At 35.7% G+C, this 15,908-nt stretch overlaps 2 protein-coding genes across 5 annotated transcripts in view; one reads left to right on the forward strand and one right to left on the reverse strand.

The window, feature by feature from the left end:
• Positions 1 to 3,703, forward strand: part of STYX (serine/threonine/tyrosine interacting protein) — a 36,613-nt gene extending 32,910 nt beyond the window's left edge. For both annotated transcript variants that reach the window (XM_081155522.1, XM_081155523.1), the window contains one exon: positions 154 to 3,703. In XM_081155522.1, the coding sequence (XP_081011648.1) occupies positions 154 to 227 (74 nt within the window). In that variant the 3' untranslated portion in view covers positions 228 to 3,703. The remainder of the gene's footprint in view (positions 1 to 153) is intronic.
• A 1,478-nt stretch (positions 3,704 to 5,181) lies between these two features.
• Positions 5,182 to 15,689, reverse strand: GNPNAT1 (glucosamine-phosphate N-acetyltransferase 1). 3 transcript variants are annotated; one of them, XM_081155545.1, is made up of 6 exons: positions 15,437 to 15,689; positions 12,022 to 12,189; positions 10,927 to 10,989; positions 8,706 to 8,833; positions 7,785 to 7,846; positions 5,182 to 6,383 (listed from the first exon to the last, which is right to left on the reverse strand). In XM_081155545.1, exons 2-6 carry the CDS (start codon positions 12,173 to 12,175, stop codon positions 6,236 to 6,238), a joined length of 555 nt encoding a protein of 184 aa, XP_081011671.1. In that variant the 5' UTR covers positions 12,176 to 12,189; positions 15,437 to 15,689; the 3' UTR covers positions 5,182 to 6,235. The 3 variants fall into 3 exon arrangements, with proteins under 3 accessions (XP_081011671.1, XP_081011670.1, XP_081011672.1); XM_081155544.1 differs by having other exon boundaries at positions 15,503 to 15,680; XM_081155546.1 differs by lacking the exon at positions 15,437 to 15,689 and adding an exon at positions 12,997 to 13,024.
• Between the last annotated feature and the right edge of the window lie 219 nt (positions 15,690 to 15,908).

Genomic DNA, 15,908 nt, shown 5'->3' on the forward strand with positions numbered 1-15,908 from the left:
TTTACTAAAGTTTGCTGAAAGTTCAGTCATGGAATTTTCATAGTGCATATACATGGCAACACTTCCATTGAAAATGAACCTTATTAGGTGTAACATTTCTTATAAATGAATGTAAGTTCCCATTATATGTTATGTTCATGCAATAAATTTTAGGCAGTTTGAAGAGAACACATGAAGAAGATGATGATTTTGGAAGCATGCAAGTGGCTACTGCACAGAATGGCTGACTCAAGAGCAACATAAGAGGATATGAATTTCTGTTTGGGAAGGAGAAAACACTAGAGACAATAATAACGTAAAATGGTAAAAACGCAAGTAGTTTCTTTTCAATTATATGTTGCTTGCAGATGTGTTTCTCTACAATTTACTAAGCAACATTTTACGATGTTGGATTTCTGCAATAGACAGCACTGATGGTTGTACTCCTTTTCTTTTCCTTTTTTTTTTAAAAAACTTTACAGTTTTATTATAAACTAAGAATTTTGGACTTGCAAAGAGGTATTATTGCAATAATGCACTTTTCATACTTGAAATTTATTTGTATGATATAAAGTTATTACTTTAAACAAAATGCAATTTAGGGGAATTTGTTTATAAAATCTGGGTAATTTATAACAAAAGAATTTCCTAAAGGTTGCTAAAAATTCATTTTGTGTTCTATATATTACATTTAAAAAATAATTTTACAGTTCAGTTTTATGATGGAGCCCCTTACAGAAACATTAACAAATGCAGGAATTGGTCACATTTCTTTTTTAGTATAATTAAATAGCTTAAATACCCTTTTCTTTTTTAAAACTTCTTGATCTCCTATCACTAATCTTTAAATCATGACATTAGCCAACTATTTTTACTTTAAGATGATCCAAGTATTGCTTCCTTTCCTATTACCTTCCTAATTTGTTTAGTCTATAGGAAAAAAAAGTTTAATGAACAAAAGATGTTTTGTTTTACAATACCAGATGCTCAAAAACATGGAGAGTTTTAGATTTTCAAGTGACTTTTCTTTTTGCATTTCTTAAAAGACAAATGTTGTGTTGGCTCTTTTTAGAGTTGCTTAGCCCATTTTTCTTTATCCAAAATGGTTCTAAATAGAATATAATAACAGTGTAGCACCGTTTTTTCCCGCTAAATGAAGCCCAAAAAAGTGCCTTGCATCATTTAAAAAAAATAAATCCTCATGACCTCTAAATTAGTATGTAGAACAATGAAAAGTTTTTAACATTTTTCTGTAATTTTTTTAACCCATAAATTAGTTTAAACTGAAAGTCAGAGGCTTGAAGGAATCTCAGTAAATAATTTAGAAATATTTACTCCTTTATTTTATATTGTCTTAATGATTCTTTGAGGTGGTTCTGGCTCAGACAGAAGCTTTTCTTTGAAGATGCATTTATTGGGGAAAGTGATTTGTGGGAGACTTTAGTGTATTTTAAATTCATGTATTAATCAGTTCTTTACATTGAGTTAATCCAAATTTGCCCCATAATTTGCATTAGCAAAGTCACTTTATGGATCCTGTTTATCCCTATTTTTATTTATATATATAAATTGTTTTAAGAAAAACATTTTTGCTATTTTAAGTGTGATGTAAGGGAGGAGAGGAGTGTTTTAACTTTTTATAGTTGATGATTTAGGTTAGCACAAACAAAACTCCTATCTCACTTCTCAGTCCTCTCTTGAGGTGCTTTACTGATGGGAATGATTTCCATACGTTCCCTTGGTACCAAGAGGTACTATGCAAGGTAACATTACACCAAGTTACTTGCTTGGCTTTCCTCCCTAAAATGTAACAATACAGTAAAAGCTTGTTTTATCCAGCATAGCAGAATAGAAATGAATTAAAATTGCTTTGTTAATGAGTCAATTCCTGTTGACCCAGGAAATTCTCTTCTGATTTCCCTTCCCTTTCTCTATTTTACAACCCTGAAAACAACATATTGTTAATTCCATTGTAGTCTGTATTCTGTTGTATGATTAGGTCATTTGGTGTGGTTGGCTAGTTGAGTCAAGATTTGCATTGAGTGTTCACAAATTCCCGTTGGTAAAGTGCCAGACAATACAGCTTTCCTGTAAATAGATCACTTGGATAAGTCAGCAAAGATCTCTCTTGTAATCTAATATATGATGCTTCATTCAGAAAGTCTGCTCAAAAGAATCTTCATAGTAGTACATTTAGGTTTTTAAAATGAGGTAAAGATTTTTAAAATTAGTTTCTTAGGTATATAAATCCACTAGTAGTTGGGCCAAAAAATACAGATTTGGTTGTATGTTAATTTATAGCTAGTAATTTTCCACTTTTTCTAACCACTATAATTTTTATGTTCTCACTAAAGTGCCTGCCCAGCACTGTACATTAAAGACTGTCTATCACAAACACTAGGAAAAAGGACTGTCATGAGTACAATATTAATGTGGACAAGATGATGTTTATTCTTTCTTTCTTACAAGAACATTGCAAGTTCGTTTTATCTTGGATCCGTTCTTCCACCTAATTTTCAACTAGTTTGTCTGGTAGCTCTTCCAGTCTTCCTTCTATTTGGTTCCATTTCTGTAGTTTACTTCCACTGATGTTTTGTGATAGTTAACTACATTAACCGATCATGATTTTTTTTCTAGAATATTTGAATAATGTATAAGTGGCATAGTACCCAATTTTAAACATTAAATATGTAATCTGGGCACAGAATTTAAAGTGAAATTGCATTAAAACATAGGACAACGGTTTTATTGTCCCATTTTGAAAGTGAGAAACTTAAATATTGAAAATATTCGAACTGGAATGGCAGTATTCTAACCTTCTAGTTTCAACTAATTGTTTTATATTATCTATTAGATGTTTTAAATAGCAGTTACTTTTGTTTATTTGTATCTACTCTATGGTGGAAATGTTAAGTCGTGATAGCTTTTGCTACAAACTCTCAACCACTTAACTTTTAGAGCAGAATATATGTTTCAGGGGGATTTTGTGCTTCACCTGAATTTAGATGTCAGAAAATGTTAAGCATGTCCTCTTTTAGAAAATATAAGGTTTTTAATTGTCTTATTACCATGGTAATTCAAGTGAATTAGAAGTATTTAACTGCAATCTTGAATTATAAAGTTGGGATGCATATATATGCATATATATCAGGATCTCAACTGGTGTAAAGTAAATGAGCAGTTACCTGGTGGGTTTTTTTCCAGTAACTGGCTTAACCCACACTTCCACAACAAACTTAGCTTCACTTCAGTATTTACTTTATCGTTGTCCATTCAACAGTGCTCCAAAAAGGAAATGTTAGGAAATAGCTGAGAATTATTAAAAGATTTTATTTTTTGGTCAGAAAAATGTTTCTAGGGTCTTTGAATGCTGGATTTTTTTTTTTGTCTTACCCATCCATGGCAGCTAAAAACAAAAAAAATCACTCAAAATATTCAGGTTTACATGTTAGCTCTCTTTATAGGGAGTTGCCATACCTCACAGTTCAGAGTGTATTCTATAGATCAGTAACATTATACTGACATGTAATTGCAATTTACTATGCAGCAAAAATTCAAGAAAAATAACCTACAGTGTCTACTTACCTTTGTATAGGCAATTGCTTAAGTTACTCTGCTTTTAACATTTGTACTTAGACAAAATGCTTATGTATGTATAGGAATGTCACAGTGCGAAATGCTGCTAGCCCAGACACAAAGTATTAAAATTATTTTGTGAAGATTGGTGGTTGTATTAAAACTGTTGTGCCGTTATACCTCAAAACGATTGAAAAGCTCATTTATACTGCTTATGCCTCAGAACTTCCTTACTTAGATTGTTGGCTTCTAGGTAGAAGTAATTTAGTTTTACTCCCACAGATTAAGAAGGATAAATGAACATTGGAAATTGTTAAGCACTTAAGGGTTTCTTCCAATACATTGTGGATACACACAAAAAATGTGGTTAATAGTCAATGCAAAACTCAAATTTCAGCTCAAGTATATTTTTAGGATTAGTTGATCAAGTTTAGAGTTGGAAGTGAGGAAATTTGTGCCTGAAAGAAATGATGGGTAATCTGTGAACAGTTTCCAGCCCATTAAAAAAAATACTACTGCTTTGTACCTCTTCCCCGTTAGGCCACCTAAATACTATTCTTCATCAAATCTAAGATGCCATTACTACACCATTATTTTAGATACTGCTAAAAGGCAAAATATTACTGAATAAACTATGACAAGCCCTTATCATAAAATGCACCCAGATTTACATGTTACAGTGTAAAAAAAAAAAAAGTGCATCTTAGAATCAATGAAATACAAATATACACAGATGTGTGGGGCACAATAAAAAATCACACCTGCCATTTCATTATACTTTTTCAAAAGCAAACAATGCTCACATTTGTGAATATAGTTAAATAGCATGTTTTTTTTACAGGGTGTTTGGGTTTTTTTTGCAGGGTTTTTTTCCTCGGGTATACTCAGTGTAGCTTAGAAAATCATAAACATACTCAGGTTAACTAAAGCTAAATACAGATCACCATTTTCCTCATAGCACAGTTTCTTTTTAATTTAATTTTTTCCCATCACCAATAACCCCCTCTGTGCCCTCTTCCACCTCCACCCATCCCCTCCACCCCTGCAATCACCACACTTGTCATGCCCATGTCCATGAGTTCTCCCCTTTTTTTTTCTTTTTTGCTCAATCCCTCCACTCCTCCTTTTAGGAGGGATTAAAGTAAGACCTTAAGAACACCATTTAAAGGAATTTACTGAAATGCCAACCTTGTAGACAGTTTTACATCAAATTGTTCAGTGGTAAGAAATGTAATAAAGAATTTCATTTTGCCTTTCATTAGGCTTATTTTCTAACATGGGTGTACTTGATAAAGCTACTGGCATGGCAAGGCTGTGGGAACTCCAGTAAAGGCAAAACTAGCTTTGTTGCTTTCATTAGACAGATCAGTTCATCCTTATGTCATCAGTAGGTAAGTAGTGCACCCTCTATTGGTGGAGGGTTGGTTTCTATGGTTTCATTTACTTGAACTTACTGCACGGAGAGATAGCCAAAATCCAGTTGAGGTAGGTATGAGTCAAAGGGACCAAGTTCGTTTTACAAGAAGTACACAACACTAATGTTATGAACCATGATTTGACATAACAGTTCAAAGAACACTCAAGAAAAGCACAGACAACATTAGGATTCTAACACAAGGCTATTCGTCATATGAACATGTTTAATGTAGCATGGAATGCAAAAGATAAGAACCATTAATCACATCTAATACTACTACAACTTTTAAAAAATAAATAAACACAAAAAAGGATAGTGACCAGAATAATAGTACTAATATAATCACATTAAATAGAAAACCTTCCATCAGCATTTTAAGAATGTAACAACAGCATGATGCATTTTTTAAATGCATATTCCATTCAATTTTATAATCTATTTTTCATAAAAATGTTCCCTTGAAGAGAGGCTTCAGATACCCATGAAAAGATGATAATTCAGGTTAGAAATACATAATATGCCAGGATTTGTTAGTTCATTGTTTTTAAAGTACCTTAATTTGCTCTTAGATACTTTAAATAAATACTATATTTCACACATACGACAGGTGGCACTTTGCCTACATTAGAATTATATAAATCTTTAGATGTACATTTACATTTTTTACTTTGAATCTTACCATATTTTATAAGTTAATTTTCGTTTCTATTTTTAAAGGCTGACCAGGTTATTTGCCAATACAGTATTAGGATCAACAAATGTTGGACTATACTACATTTAGTTATAATATAGCTAATGTATCCAATTTCAAGTAATACATGGGAAATGACATACCTTAATTCATATTTAGCTGTTCCTTTGAACCAAAAATATTAATTTTATGAATGTGATAAACAGCCTTATTGTATGCTTTTCTTCAAATGAGCAGTACCGGTAGCAAATACATAACTCCTATAACTCTGACTACCAAGAAATGAAGCCAAATTTTAGAAAAATACAATGCAAGAAAAGATTCAAGTTAAAAATATATTCCTTTGGTTAAAAATCATACTCTCTCTAATATTCATTTGTAGTCTAAACTCTCAGCATATCCCACCAGCCCAAAGTAATCTTCTAAATATCATCATGTTTGTTGTATTACAATGTTTTTTCAACCCAGTACTTGTGGAGGTCACTGGGCTGCAGCAAACTATTTTAACTCTAGGAAGGATATATAGCCTTGTTTCATTAGCTCCTTTGACAAATGTCTTTCTTAAAAGATTTTTACTTTAGAAACCTCCGACACATGTAGTTTTCTTCAGATACTGTATATCCAAACTTTTTATAGAAACCAACATTTTGTGGTAGACATTCAAGGGTAATCTTATAACAGTTCAGTTTCTTGCTTAGCAAAGTAAGGGTTGATAATAACCTGAAATTTTAAAAAAAGGGAGGGGGGACATAGAGCATTTATTAATAAAAATATACTTTAGTAACTTAATATTACATAAAATTTCAAATTTATATTGGAAATAGGTTTAGGTCATAGCCATTCCCACTATATATTCATTTAAGTATTGTAAATGGATAAGCATTTAAATCACCCAAAACATTTTAGTTTGTTTCAAATATACATTATCTGATCATCTTCAGCCTGCTAATGAATGGGACAAATACTAAACTCACCCTAACCCTCTTTAAAAATAAGTTTTAAGATGATTAACACTAAAGATTGTCAGGCTTTTAAAAAATATGGCCTATATTAAAGTATTTTTTTCTAAGTCTATTCAAACTACGTAGGAATAATCAACATTCCCACATGAAATGGGTAAATAACAGCTTTGTTCTTTATCGTTTTTAAATCTACTCTAATATTTGTGAAAGTAGATGCGAGATTAATTCTGGATTGGTCCAATTAATATGAAGTAGAAACAAAGCAAAAAAGTATACATCTTTACAACTCCTTAAAAAATCAAAACCCAGAATATGAATGGGATTCTAACTGCCTTGGGGGTTAAAAAAAAAACACAAAAAAAAAAAACACCTTAAAAAGATCTACAAGAATTTACCTGAAGTGTTTTCTCATGTTTGCATAAACTGAAAAATCGTATCAATTTGAAGACAGAACATCTTGATTGAAGTTAGAAAATTATAAAGGATATGACAAAGTGAAGACTACAATACCAGAAATTTGGTCTGTTTTTAAAAGATTTAGGTAAATGTATAGAGGATTATACAGTAAAGGCTGTTTTAGTATGTTTCTAAAACTTAGGAGACTGAGAACATTTTTTTTTAGATATGACAGAGAAATGAGGAAATCACCTGACTCAGCCAAAAGTTTCCTACTCCTGTGAGAATAGAACTTAAAAATCAGTAACGCCCGGCTCAGCGGTTGAGTGCTGACCCAGGATCCAGGCGACGGGTTTGATTCACGGTCAGGGCACATGCCCAGGTTACGGGCTCGATCCCCAGTCGGGGCCGTGCAGGAGGCAGCTAATCAATGACTCATCATTGATGTTTCTATCTATCTCCTTTCCTCTCTATGAAATCAATAAAGATATATATATATTTTTAAAAATCAGTTACATATGTTACTCTCTGCAAAATAGCACACTTCCAATTTCTAAACTTTATGGTAAAACTAATTTAAAAATACTTTTTCTCCATTAAATTCAGTCTAAGCTATAGAGTAAGAAAGGATTTGTAATTCATGACACCTAAAAAGGACTTCAAACAGGAAAACATGTTTAACAAGTATCTTGGCAAGGAACTGTAAACTGAAACACAAAAGCATCTTAGTTTATCCAGGGTTACCTTGTTTCTGCCTACTTACAGTTTGCCAAGCTGCTTTCCTCTGCATGCATCGCTAACAACAACATCTTCTACTCTTCCTCTCTGAAAATATTTACAGTGTTTAAAGGACTAAGAATGTAGGTTTGTTTTTAGGTGAATCAATAAGTGATGTATGGTAAAAACTTAACATAAACTAAAATGCAAAATCTTTTTACTTATAGAGGAAGTAATACAATGAATCAATTTATGGTCTAATCTTGTTGTCTATATCCTGAACCTCCCCACCCTGATGTTTTAAAGCAACTCTCAAAATCTGAAGTACCAAAAGGCAATTTTGTTACGAATGTACTACATCCATCATCCTACTACTTCCTTAACAGCAATTTATTTCAGACATCCAAATACAATTTAGTAATTTCTAGTATAGAAACTCCACCAAAATTCCTGACCGAAAACAGTCCAAATGGTCCTATCTTTACTATTTCATGTGAGTCTTGAGGAGTAATGGGGTTCAGTAGGCATTAGAAATGCCATAATTAGAAAAGAATACAGTATTCTGTATCCTTTACCACTTGGTAACTGATGGAAATTTGTGTTAGTGTAGTATATAAAAAGTACTCTTTATTAAAACAAAACAAAACACAGCGTTAGGGATTCTAAAGATTACTGCCAGATTTCATGAGGCTTGTTTTCTCTATGACCATATCAAATCTAATACCTTACAGAACAATTTTTAGCAAACAATTCATATTGTTAACATGTTTTCTTCCTCATAACTCAGAACAAAATGGGAAACTGTCTATTACTAAAGGATTTCTAAGCAGAACATTTTCAGGGCCATATACCTCTCATTTTACAATGAAAAGCAGTGAGAAAACAGATTTCTCTAATAGACACAGCATAAGTTTTGCTAGAAAACACCTGTCCATTTTAGCTTATAAGCATTAATATGAACACATACCTTAGCACAGGAATGGATGAATTTATGTTCTATTATCAAAGTTGCTGTTGCAACGATCTGTCCTAAAGTCACATCTTCCACAACTGTAACATAATAATCCCCAGATTTCTTCATATGCTCAAAAGATTCTGTGGAAATTGGAAGACAGTGTTATGTTATGTGGCAGACATTAAGCTTTATTAGGTGGCAAAAAATACTAGGGTTAGCTGGCTTCATTATTGAACATTTAGAGCTATTTCACCATAGTAATTTATACTTTGTTTCTAAGAAAGTATTTTAAATGGCCAAGTAGTTGAAGTATCAGCAATCAATAAATTGGAATGTATGCCCAGCTGGTGTGGCTCAGTGGCTGAGCATCGACCTAGGATCCAAGAGATCACAGTTCAATTCCCAGTCAGGGCACATGCCCAGGTTGTAGGCTCCATCCCCAGTAGGGGGCGCGCAGGAGGCAGGCCACCAATGACTCTCATAATTGATGTTTCTCTCTCTCTCTCCCTCTCCCTGAAATCAATAAAGATATATTTTAAAAATAAGTTTGGGATGTAGTTCATACATTTAAAGAATGTGCTAACAAAGTAAGACTAGCCATTTTAGATGAACAGCACTTACACAAATAAATTGCAAGGTGTGCCGCTTCTGTGACTAATGAATCATTACTTAATTACTTTAAATCAATGTCTTGAACTTTTACACTCAACATGAATAGAACAAAACTGCAAATTTTAACAAAAGAATGTTTTTACATGGCTCCATTCTGTAATTTTTAATCTGGTTTCCAAATATTTTGACAAAAGTAGTTCTCAGTTTTCCCTTTGTGATCTCAAGTGTTTCATGATTATATGCCTTGCTTTTTAGAAATTACAGTTGTCATTTTGTTTCCTTTGAAAGCACCTTGTGAAATAGGTGAAAAATGTCTCCATTCTCAAGTAATTTTCCCAAAGTCACAGCAAAATGGAGCAAAGATAAAATAAGAAAGGAAGAGAATAGAGGGGGGCGGGTGGGTGGAGCGGAAGAGATTAACCAAAGAATTTATACGCACATATGCACAACCCAAGGACACAGAAATGGTGTGGAGAGGGACTTGGGAGGGGGGTGGGGGGGTGAAATGGGTTAATGGGGAGAAAAGGGGACATCTGTAATATTTTGAACAACAACAACAAAAAAAGTGGAAAAAAAATCAGAAAACAAAAAACTTGGCAGTATGTACATACCCATCAATCACTACTTTAAATGTGAATGAATTAAATGCTCCAATAAAAAGCTGAGTGGCCCTAGCCTGTGTGGCTCATTTGATTCAGTGTCACCCTGTGCACTGAAAGGTCGCCAGTTCAATTCCCAGTCAGGGCACATATACCCAGGTTGCGGGTTTGATTCCCCAGTCAGGGTGTGTTCAGGAGGCAACCTATCGACGTTTCTCACATTGAGGTTTCTCCCTCTCCCTTCCTCTTTCTAAAATCAATATAATTAAAAAAAGTTGACTGGGTAAGGAAGATATGGTACAGATATACAATGGAATATTAATTACTAGGCCATAGAAAAGAATGCAGTCTTATCATTTGTGACAACATGGATGGACCTAGATGGTACTGTACTAAGTGAAATAGGTTGGACAGAGAAAGACAAAAAACATGATTCCACATATACGGGGTGGGGCAAAAGTAGGTTTATAGTTGCTCATATGGAAAAATACAACAATAACAATAGAATAAACTGTAAACCTACTTTGCCCCATACTGTATGTGGAATCTAAAAACATAAACAAGCAAAACAGACAAACTTAAACATACAGAGAACCAATTAATGGTTGCCAGTGGGAGAGGGGTTGGAGGTTGGGTAAAAAAAAGTGAAGGGTTAAAAAAAATGAAGGGATTGAGAAGTACAGACTGTTGATGTAAAGTACAGCATACGGAATACAGTCAATATTGTAACTGTATGGTGCCAGGTAGGTAGTGGGAGTATTGGGGATAACACTTTCTAAAGGATCTGACTGTTGAACCACAATGCTGTACACCTAGAACTAATAAAAAATAGTATTGAATGCCAACTGTAATTGAAAAGAATTTTTTTTAAAGACCAAAAATAGCTAATTAGTTATTTGAATAATTTCTATTTGAATAAAAACATATATATAGTATAGACTGAAGAGAGCTCTAAATAAAAATAAAATCTTGTTTCCCTTTATTTCTTTTCATTCAGGAAAAAAAAAGGCTGTGGTACTTACTCATAAATTGTTCAGGATTGACAACTCCAGTCTCTGTCAGCTGACCTAGTACCTTAAAAAAACCTAGTTTTGCAAAAACACATTTCCAGTCATGAGAAGAGGTAATGAAAGATATCAAATGAGACAATGCATTAAATAAGCAGGTGGTATCATGAGCAATTATTTTTTCAAAACTTTAATAAGTCACTTAAAAATTACTTCAAAAGATTAAATTAAAACCCTTTATTCTTTCTATTTATGTAGTGATTATAAAATAACCAAGGAATAATAAATAGGTTTTACCAATGTTTTTGCCTGCATAAGATTTTTGGAATAGTGCTAACATTAATATTCAATATATTCAATATTTATAGAACCAGCATGTACATTTCTCAATGCAATTTGCATTAAATACAATGCAAGGGATGCCTAATTTTCCAAATATGTGCTTTGGTTTTACTTAAAAGTGCAAGATTCTCCATGACCAAATATGATACACAAAATATGAATAATTTAATTGTTGAGACTACATTTTTAAAATATTCCTGATTAATTTCATTAATGTTAAAGTAATGTGCACAGCACACTTTAGAACTTCGAGAATCTTAACTTCTATACAGTCAATAACTAATTTTACCAAAATTAGTTTCTTCGTGTTTCCTACCAAAAGGAAAATGGAAAAAAATTGATTTTCGATTACTAAAATTTAAGGAAATCATTTTGGAGAATGTCAGTGTTAAAAAATGAAAATAATATGTAGACAAAACCTTTTGCAACTTATGCAAGGCAAATGATCTCTACCCTCATTCCTCATCCAGCTTCTTAGAGAAGATTCTTACATGATAATTTCACCTTCATGAGAAGTCTTTTGGCTTCTTATAGGAAGGAGCAATGTTGTACTTAAGTCATTTGAAATATTTCACAGTAATATCTGGTCTTACCCATGACACATTACACACTGAAATTGAGGGTCTCAGTCATTTTAATAATTAAATACAAAAAATAATCCAGTCAAATAATATTATTTTTAAAAATTATCACCATCATCAGGATGTTTGTGGAGAAAACAAAATGCTAGCTACAATTCTAACCAGGATTTGTAAACTGAGTCCATACCTCTATTTAAATCAGCAGTACAAAGAGGCCTCAAAACCAAACCTTCTCCAGGGTGTGTTGGGGAAATGGCTGGAGAAAATGTAGCTGTATTCTGGCTCCAGTCCACTTCTTGGAGTAGACTTGGGTCAAACATAGGTGTTTCATCAGGTTTCATCTTTGCAGTAAGATCTAAAATAAAATTTTAAATGTTAAGGCATTTTATTTAATGGAAGGAAGGTTACTATGATTGCTATACCCAGTTAAAGAAATTATTCTATTTGATACCTGCCTCTAGCTCAAAGATATATATCAATAATAGACTACCATAAAACAAGGAAGCAATACAGGAAAAATTAAAGTCCCTTTAATGACAGAACAGTTTCCCCAATAACCCAACCCCTAGATGTTCCCTGTTTCACAAGTCAGTATGCTTAAAGGCAACTCTTAACTTTTTCTTCATCTTCTGCTTATATAACCCGATGTAACTATATAGGTAATGCTATAGAGTAATGGAGGCTTTGGGAATGTGGGGTGGTATAGTAACAGAAACTAACATTGTTCAGAACTTACTATGTACCAGGCATTGTTCAAAGAACTTTACACACTACTAATTCAATTACTTCAGCAGTTCTGCAGGGATGATTATTATCTCTACTTTAACAGATGAGGAAATGCAGGCAGACTCATTAAGTTACTTGCCCAAGGTCACAAAATTAGTGGAGCCAGGATTTAAACCTACGCATGGAAAGAGCATGAGCTCTGGAATCAGACCTGGGGTTCAAATGTCAACTGTGTGACCGAGGCTAAGGTAAGTAAACTCTGAGAATGTTTTCTCGTTTGTAAAATGGAAAGGAAACTACTGGCAGGATGAAATGAATTACTGTATACAAGCACCTGACAGTGCCTACCTACCACATTGCAAGTGTTCAACAGGATAACCTTTAGTTAACAATTAACTTAAAATTCATGTTTATAATTCCTGTTAATTTTTTTTACCTTTAATGAGTCAGGCACTGCTGGATACAGGTGCTACAAAAAGAACGACAGGTGGTCTATTATGTTTATGTTAAACTAAAAGCTTTCTAGGCTAGGAAAGAAGAAATTTTTTAAAAATTATAGTTTATTATATAGAATACTGAAAGGTTTTTTTCTTTCATTCCCCCCTCAAAAAGGACTCAGATCATGTTATATTCTAAACACTATTACCTGGCTCTAAAAATAGTAAGGGAAGGAAATAACTTTTGATGATTAAAACAATCATTCCTATCAAATTTAACAAGCCTACAATCCATTTGAAACATTTTTTTGTAGGTTAATTTTAGTGTTTGTCCCTGATAATTGGGCCCCTGAGGCTTTTGTGTGTACTCGCATCTGAGTGATGGGTAGTAATGTTGTTTTTTGGGTATGCAGATAACTGGCTAAATATTTATCAATAAAATGTGTACATTAAATGCAGATGCCAGAAAGTATTAAGAATTTAAGTTCCTCAAAGAAAGTTCAGAGGGGAATTTAAATGAACATTAAGACAATTACAAGTTAAATAGATTCCTTTTTCCTATAAAGTTGTCTGAGTTTACAACAAAATGTCGACTAGAAAACATGCAAAATAACGTTGATAATTTCCAAGAAAGAGGAGAGAGGTACACAGAAGAATTAGACTTACTAAGCCTTTACTAATGAATTTTAAACAGTAAATTCTAATATTTTCCTGTGCATTTCTTAAACCAGATGGCCCTATTCCATGATCATAAAAATGAATGATACTGGCTAACATTTATTGAACACTTTCCATTTGTTAACTCAAAAATACAATAAAGATGTATCATTATTATTCCCATTTTGCAGAGCAGGAAACAGGCACAGCTACTTGCCCAAGATAACAGTCAATAAGGAAGAGACGTAAGATTCAAAAAACAGGATATGGGGCCAGTGTCATGGGGACTGGACATGTGTGGTTGCACAGGGCCCCACACTTGGATTAATTCTCTGCTACCACCTTCTTGCATTTACAAGGCCCACATATGCCTAACCTTAGCCCTAAATGCCTAGTGAATGAATAAAAAATGGTGTAAGACTTATCTGGAGGTCACATTTCAGAAAATCCAGAAGGAAAAAGATTTGCAACTTGCCACAACTGATGTAACAAAAACCATACACCAAATTTAATTTTACTAGGATCACATCAGTTTTTCGTTCAGTTGATTCTTTGGACACAATTCTAACAATCTGGTTTCCCAGCCTCTGTAGCAGACTAGAATACAAATGGGGAGGAGCTGCTGCTAGAAGCAAGCAATTGAAAGCAACAAGTAATAGACACCGGGAATGAAGATTTTTAAAAGTTGGTATAAAAAATTTAAAAACTAATCTAAGGCCAAATCTAAACTGTTTTATGTATTTCCAGAGCTCCTGGGGCATCACTACACTACCTCAGTACATTGTGAATGGGAGAAAGGGAGACTTGTGCTGTTTGAGACTAGGGTTCGCCTACATACATTTTATAACAATTTCAATAATAATTTGAACTTTTAATCTAAAGAACACTCCACTCGCTGATGACTTCAATAGGCCTGGCAATATTACTAAACTGCAATTACACTTGTTAGTATTTTCTGGTAGTTTCTCTTATCCTTATAATCTAGGCTTTATTCCCAATCTTTGGGCCAGGAAACAAGCACGTGGAGCTTCCAGGAACTGACCCCAAGGTAGCACACAAAAGAGTTGGACTAGATGTTTTCCCACCTTGAGCTCTACACTACCATATTAAATTGACACCAATCTTTACATCATCCTAAAAAGAACTGATCTAAATGATTTCTTGAGATTCATTCCTCAATTCGTTCATGAGTGGGTATCTTAACAAAACGAATCCCATAATCGCCTGCTTAATTTTGTATGAAATGGAGTTCGGTTTACATAAACACAAGCTCCTATAAAAGAAATCACAGTACTCGGTGTTTTAGGGGTAGAGGCCCGGGAAAGGAGACAAAGGATGCCCCTCTCTCCCGCAGTGAAGCCCCGATTTAGTCAGTGCAGGAGGTGATCTTAGGAGCAGGAGCAGGTCCTCAAGTGGCTCACAACTGCTGTGGGGTGCACCGCGGAAAGGAACGGGGCGAGGGGGCGTTCGTGCCCATTCAAAACCGACGGCGGCAGAGAGAGAGCAGCTGTCTGGATTCCCAAGCCAAAGGCCGGTGGGCGAAGAGTGAGTGTCCACCCCGGACCCTGCTCGGGCCCGCCCACGGACGCGGTCGCATGGCAGGACCACCGGCCACGACCCCGAGCTCTGCTCCAGGCGCGCGCCGGCTCCACCGGCTCTGAACCGCGCTCGGCACCCCCGCGCGCGCGCGGCCGGCGGGCGAGGATAAATGCCCGGCTCCCCAGCGGGTCCGCTCGCTCCCCCACCCAGGGCCTAACTCGCCTCGCCCGGGGCAGCAGTCACCTGTTGGATGAATCGCAAGGCAGGCCCGCCGCGGCGCCCGGGACCCCGGCCCTCAACCCTCCTCACCCGTGCAGGCCCCGCCGTCGCGCTCCTCTCCCGGGCCGCAGGACTGTCACCCACCCAGGTGCACAACACTGGACCCGGATCCGGACGCGAATCCCGCTTCAGCGGCAACCCCACCTCCTCCACCCCCAGCGCCACAGCCGCCGCCGCCAAGACGTGGCAGCGCCAGCGCCCGCCCCCCACCCCGTCCGCTGACGCAGGGCCTTGCGCAGGCGGAGGGAGGGGCGGGACGCACCCCGGGGGCGGGGCCTGCGGCCGTAAGGCAGCGCCCGGGGCGGGGCGGGGCGGGGCGGGGCCTGCGGCCATAAGGCTGCGCCCGGGCGGGGGCGGGGCCACCTGGGGACTCCACGCCCAGCGGCGGCGAGCCCGCGTCTGACCGCGCTCCCTCGGGCCTTCCCCACGGCGTCGG

This window comes from Miniopterus schreibersii (assembly GCF_964146895.1).
Source record: "Miniopterus schreibersii genome assembly, chromosome: 1".
In the NCBI taxonomy this organism is placed as follows: domain Eukaryota; kingdom Metazoa; phylum Chordata; class Mammalia; order Chiroptera; family Miniopteridae; genus Miniopterus; species Miniopterus schreibersii.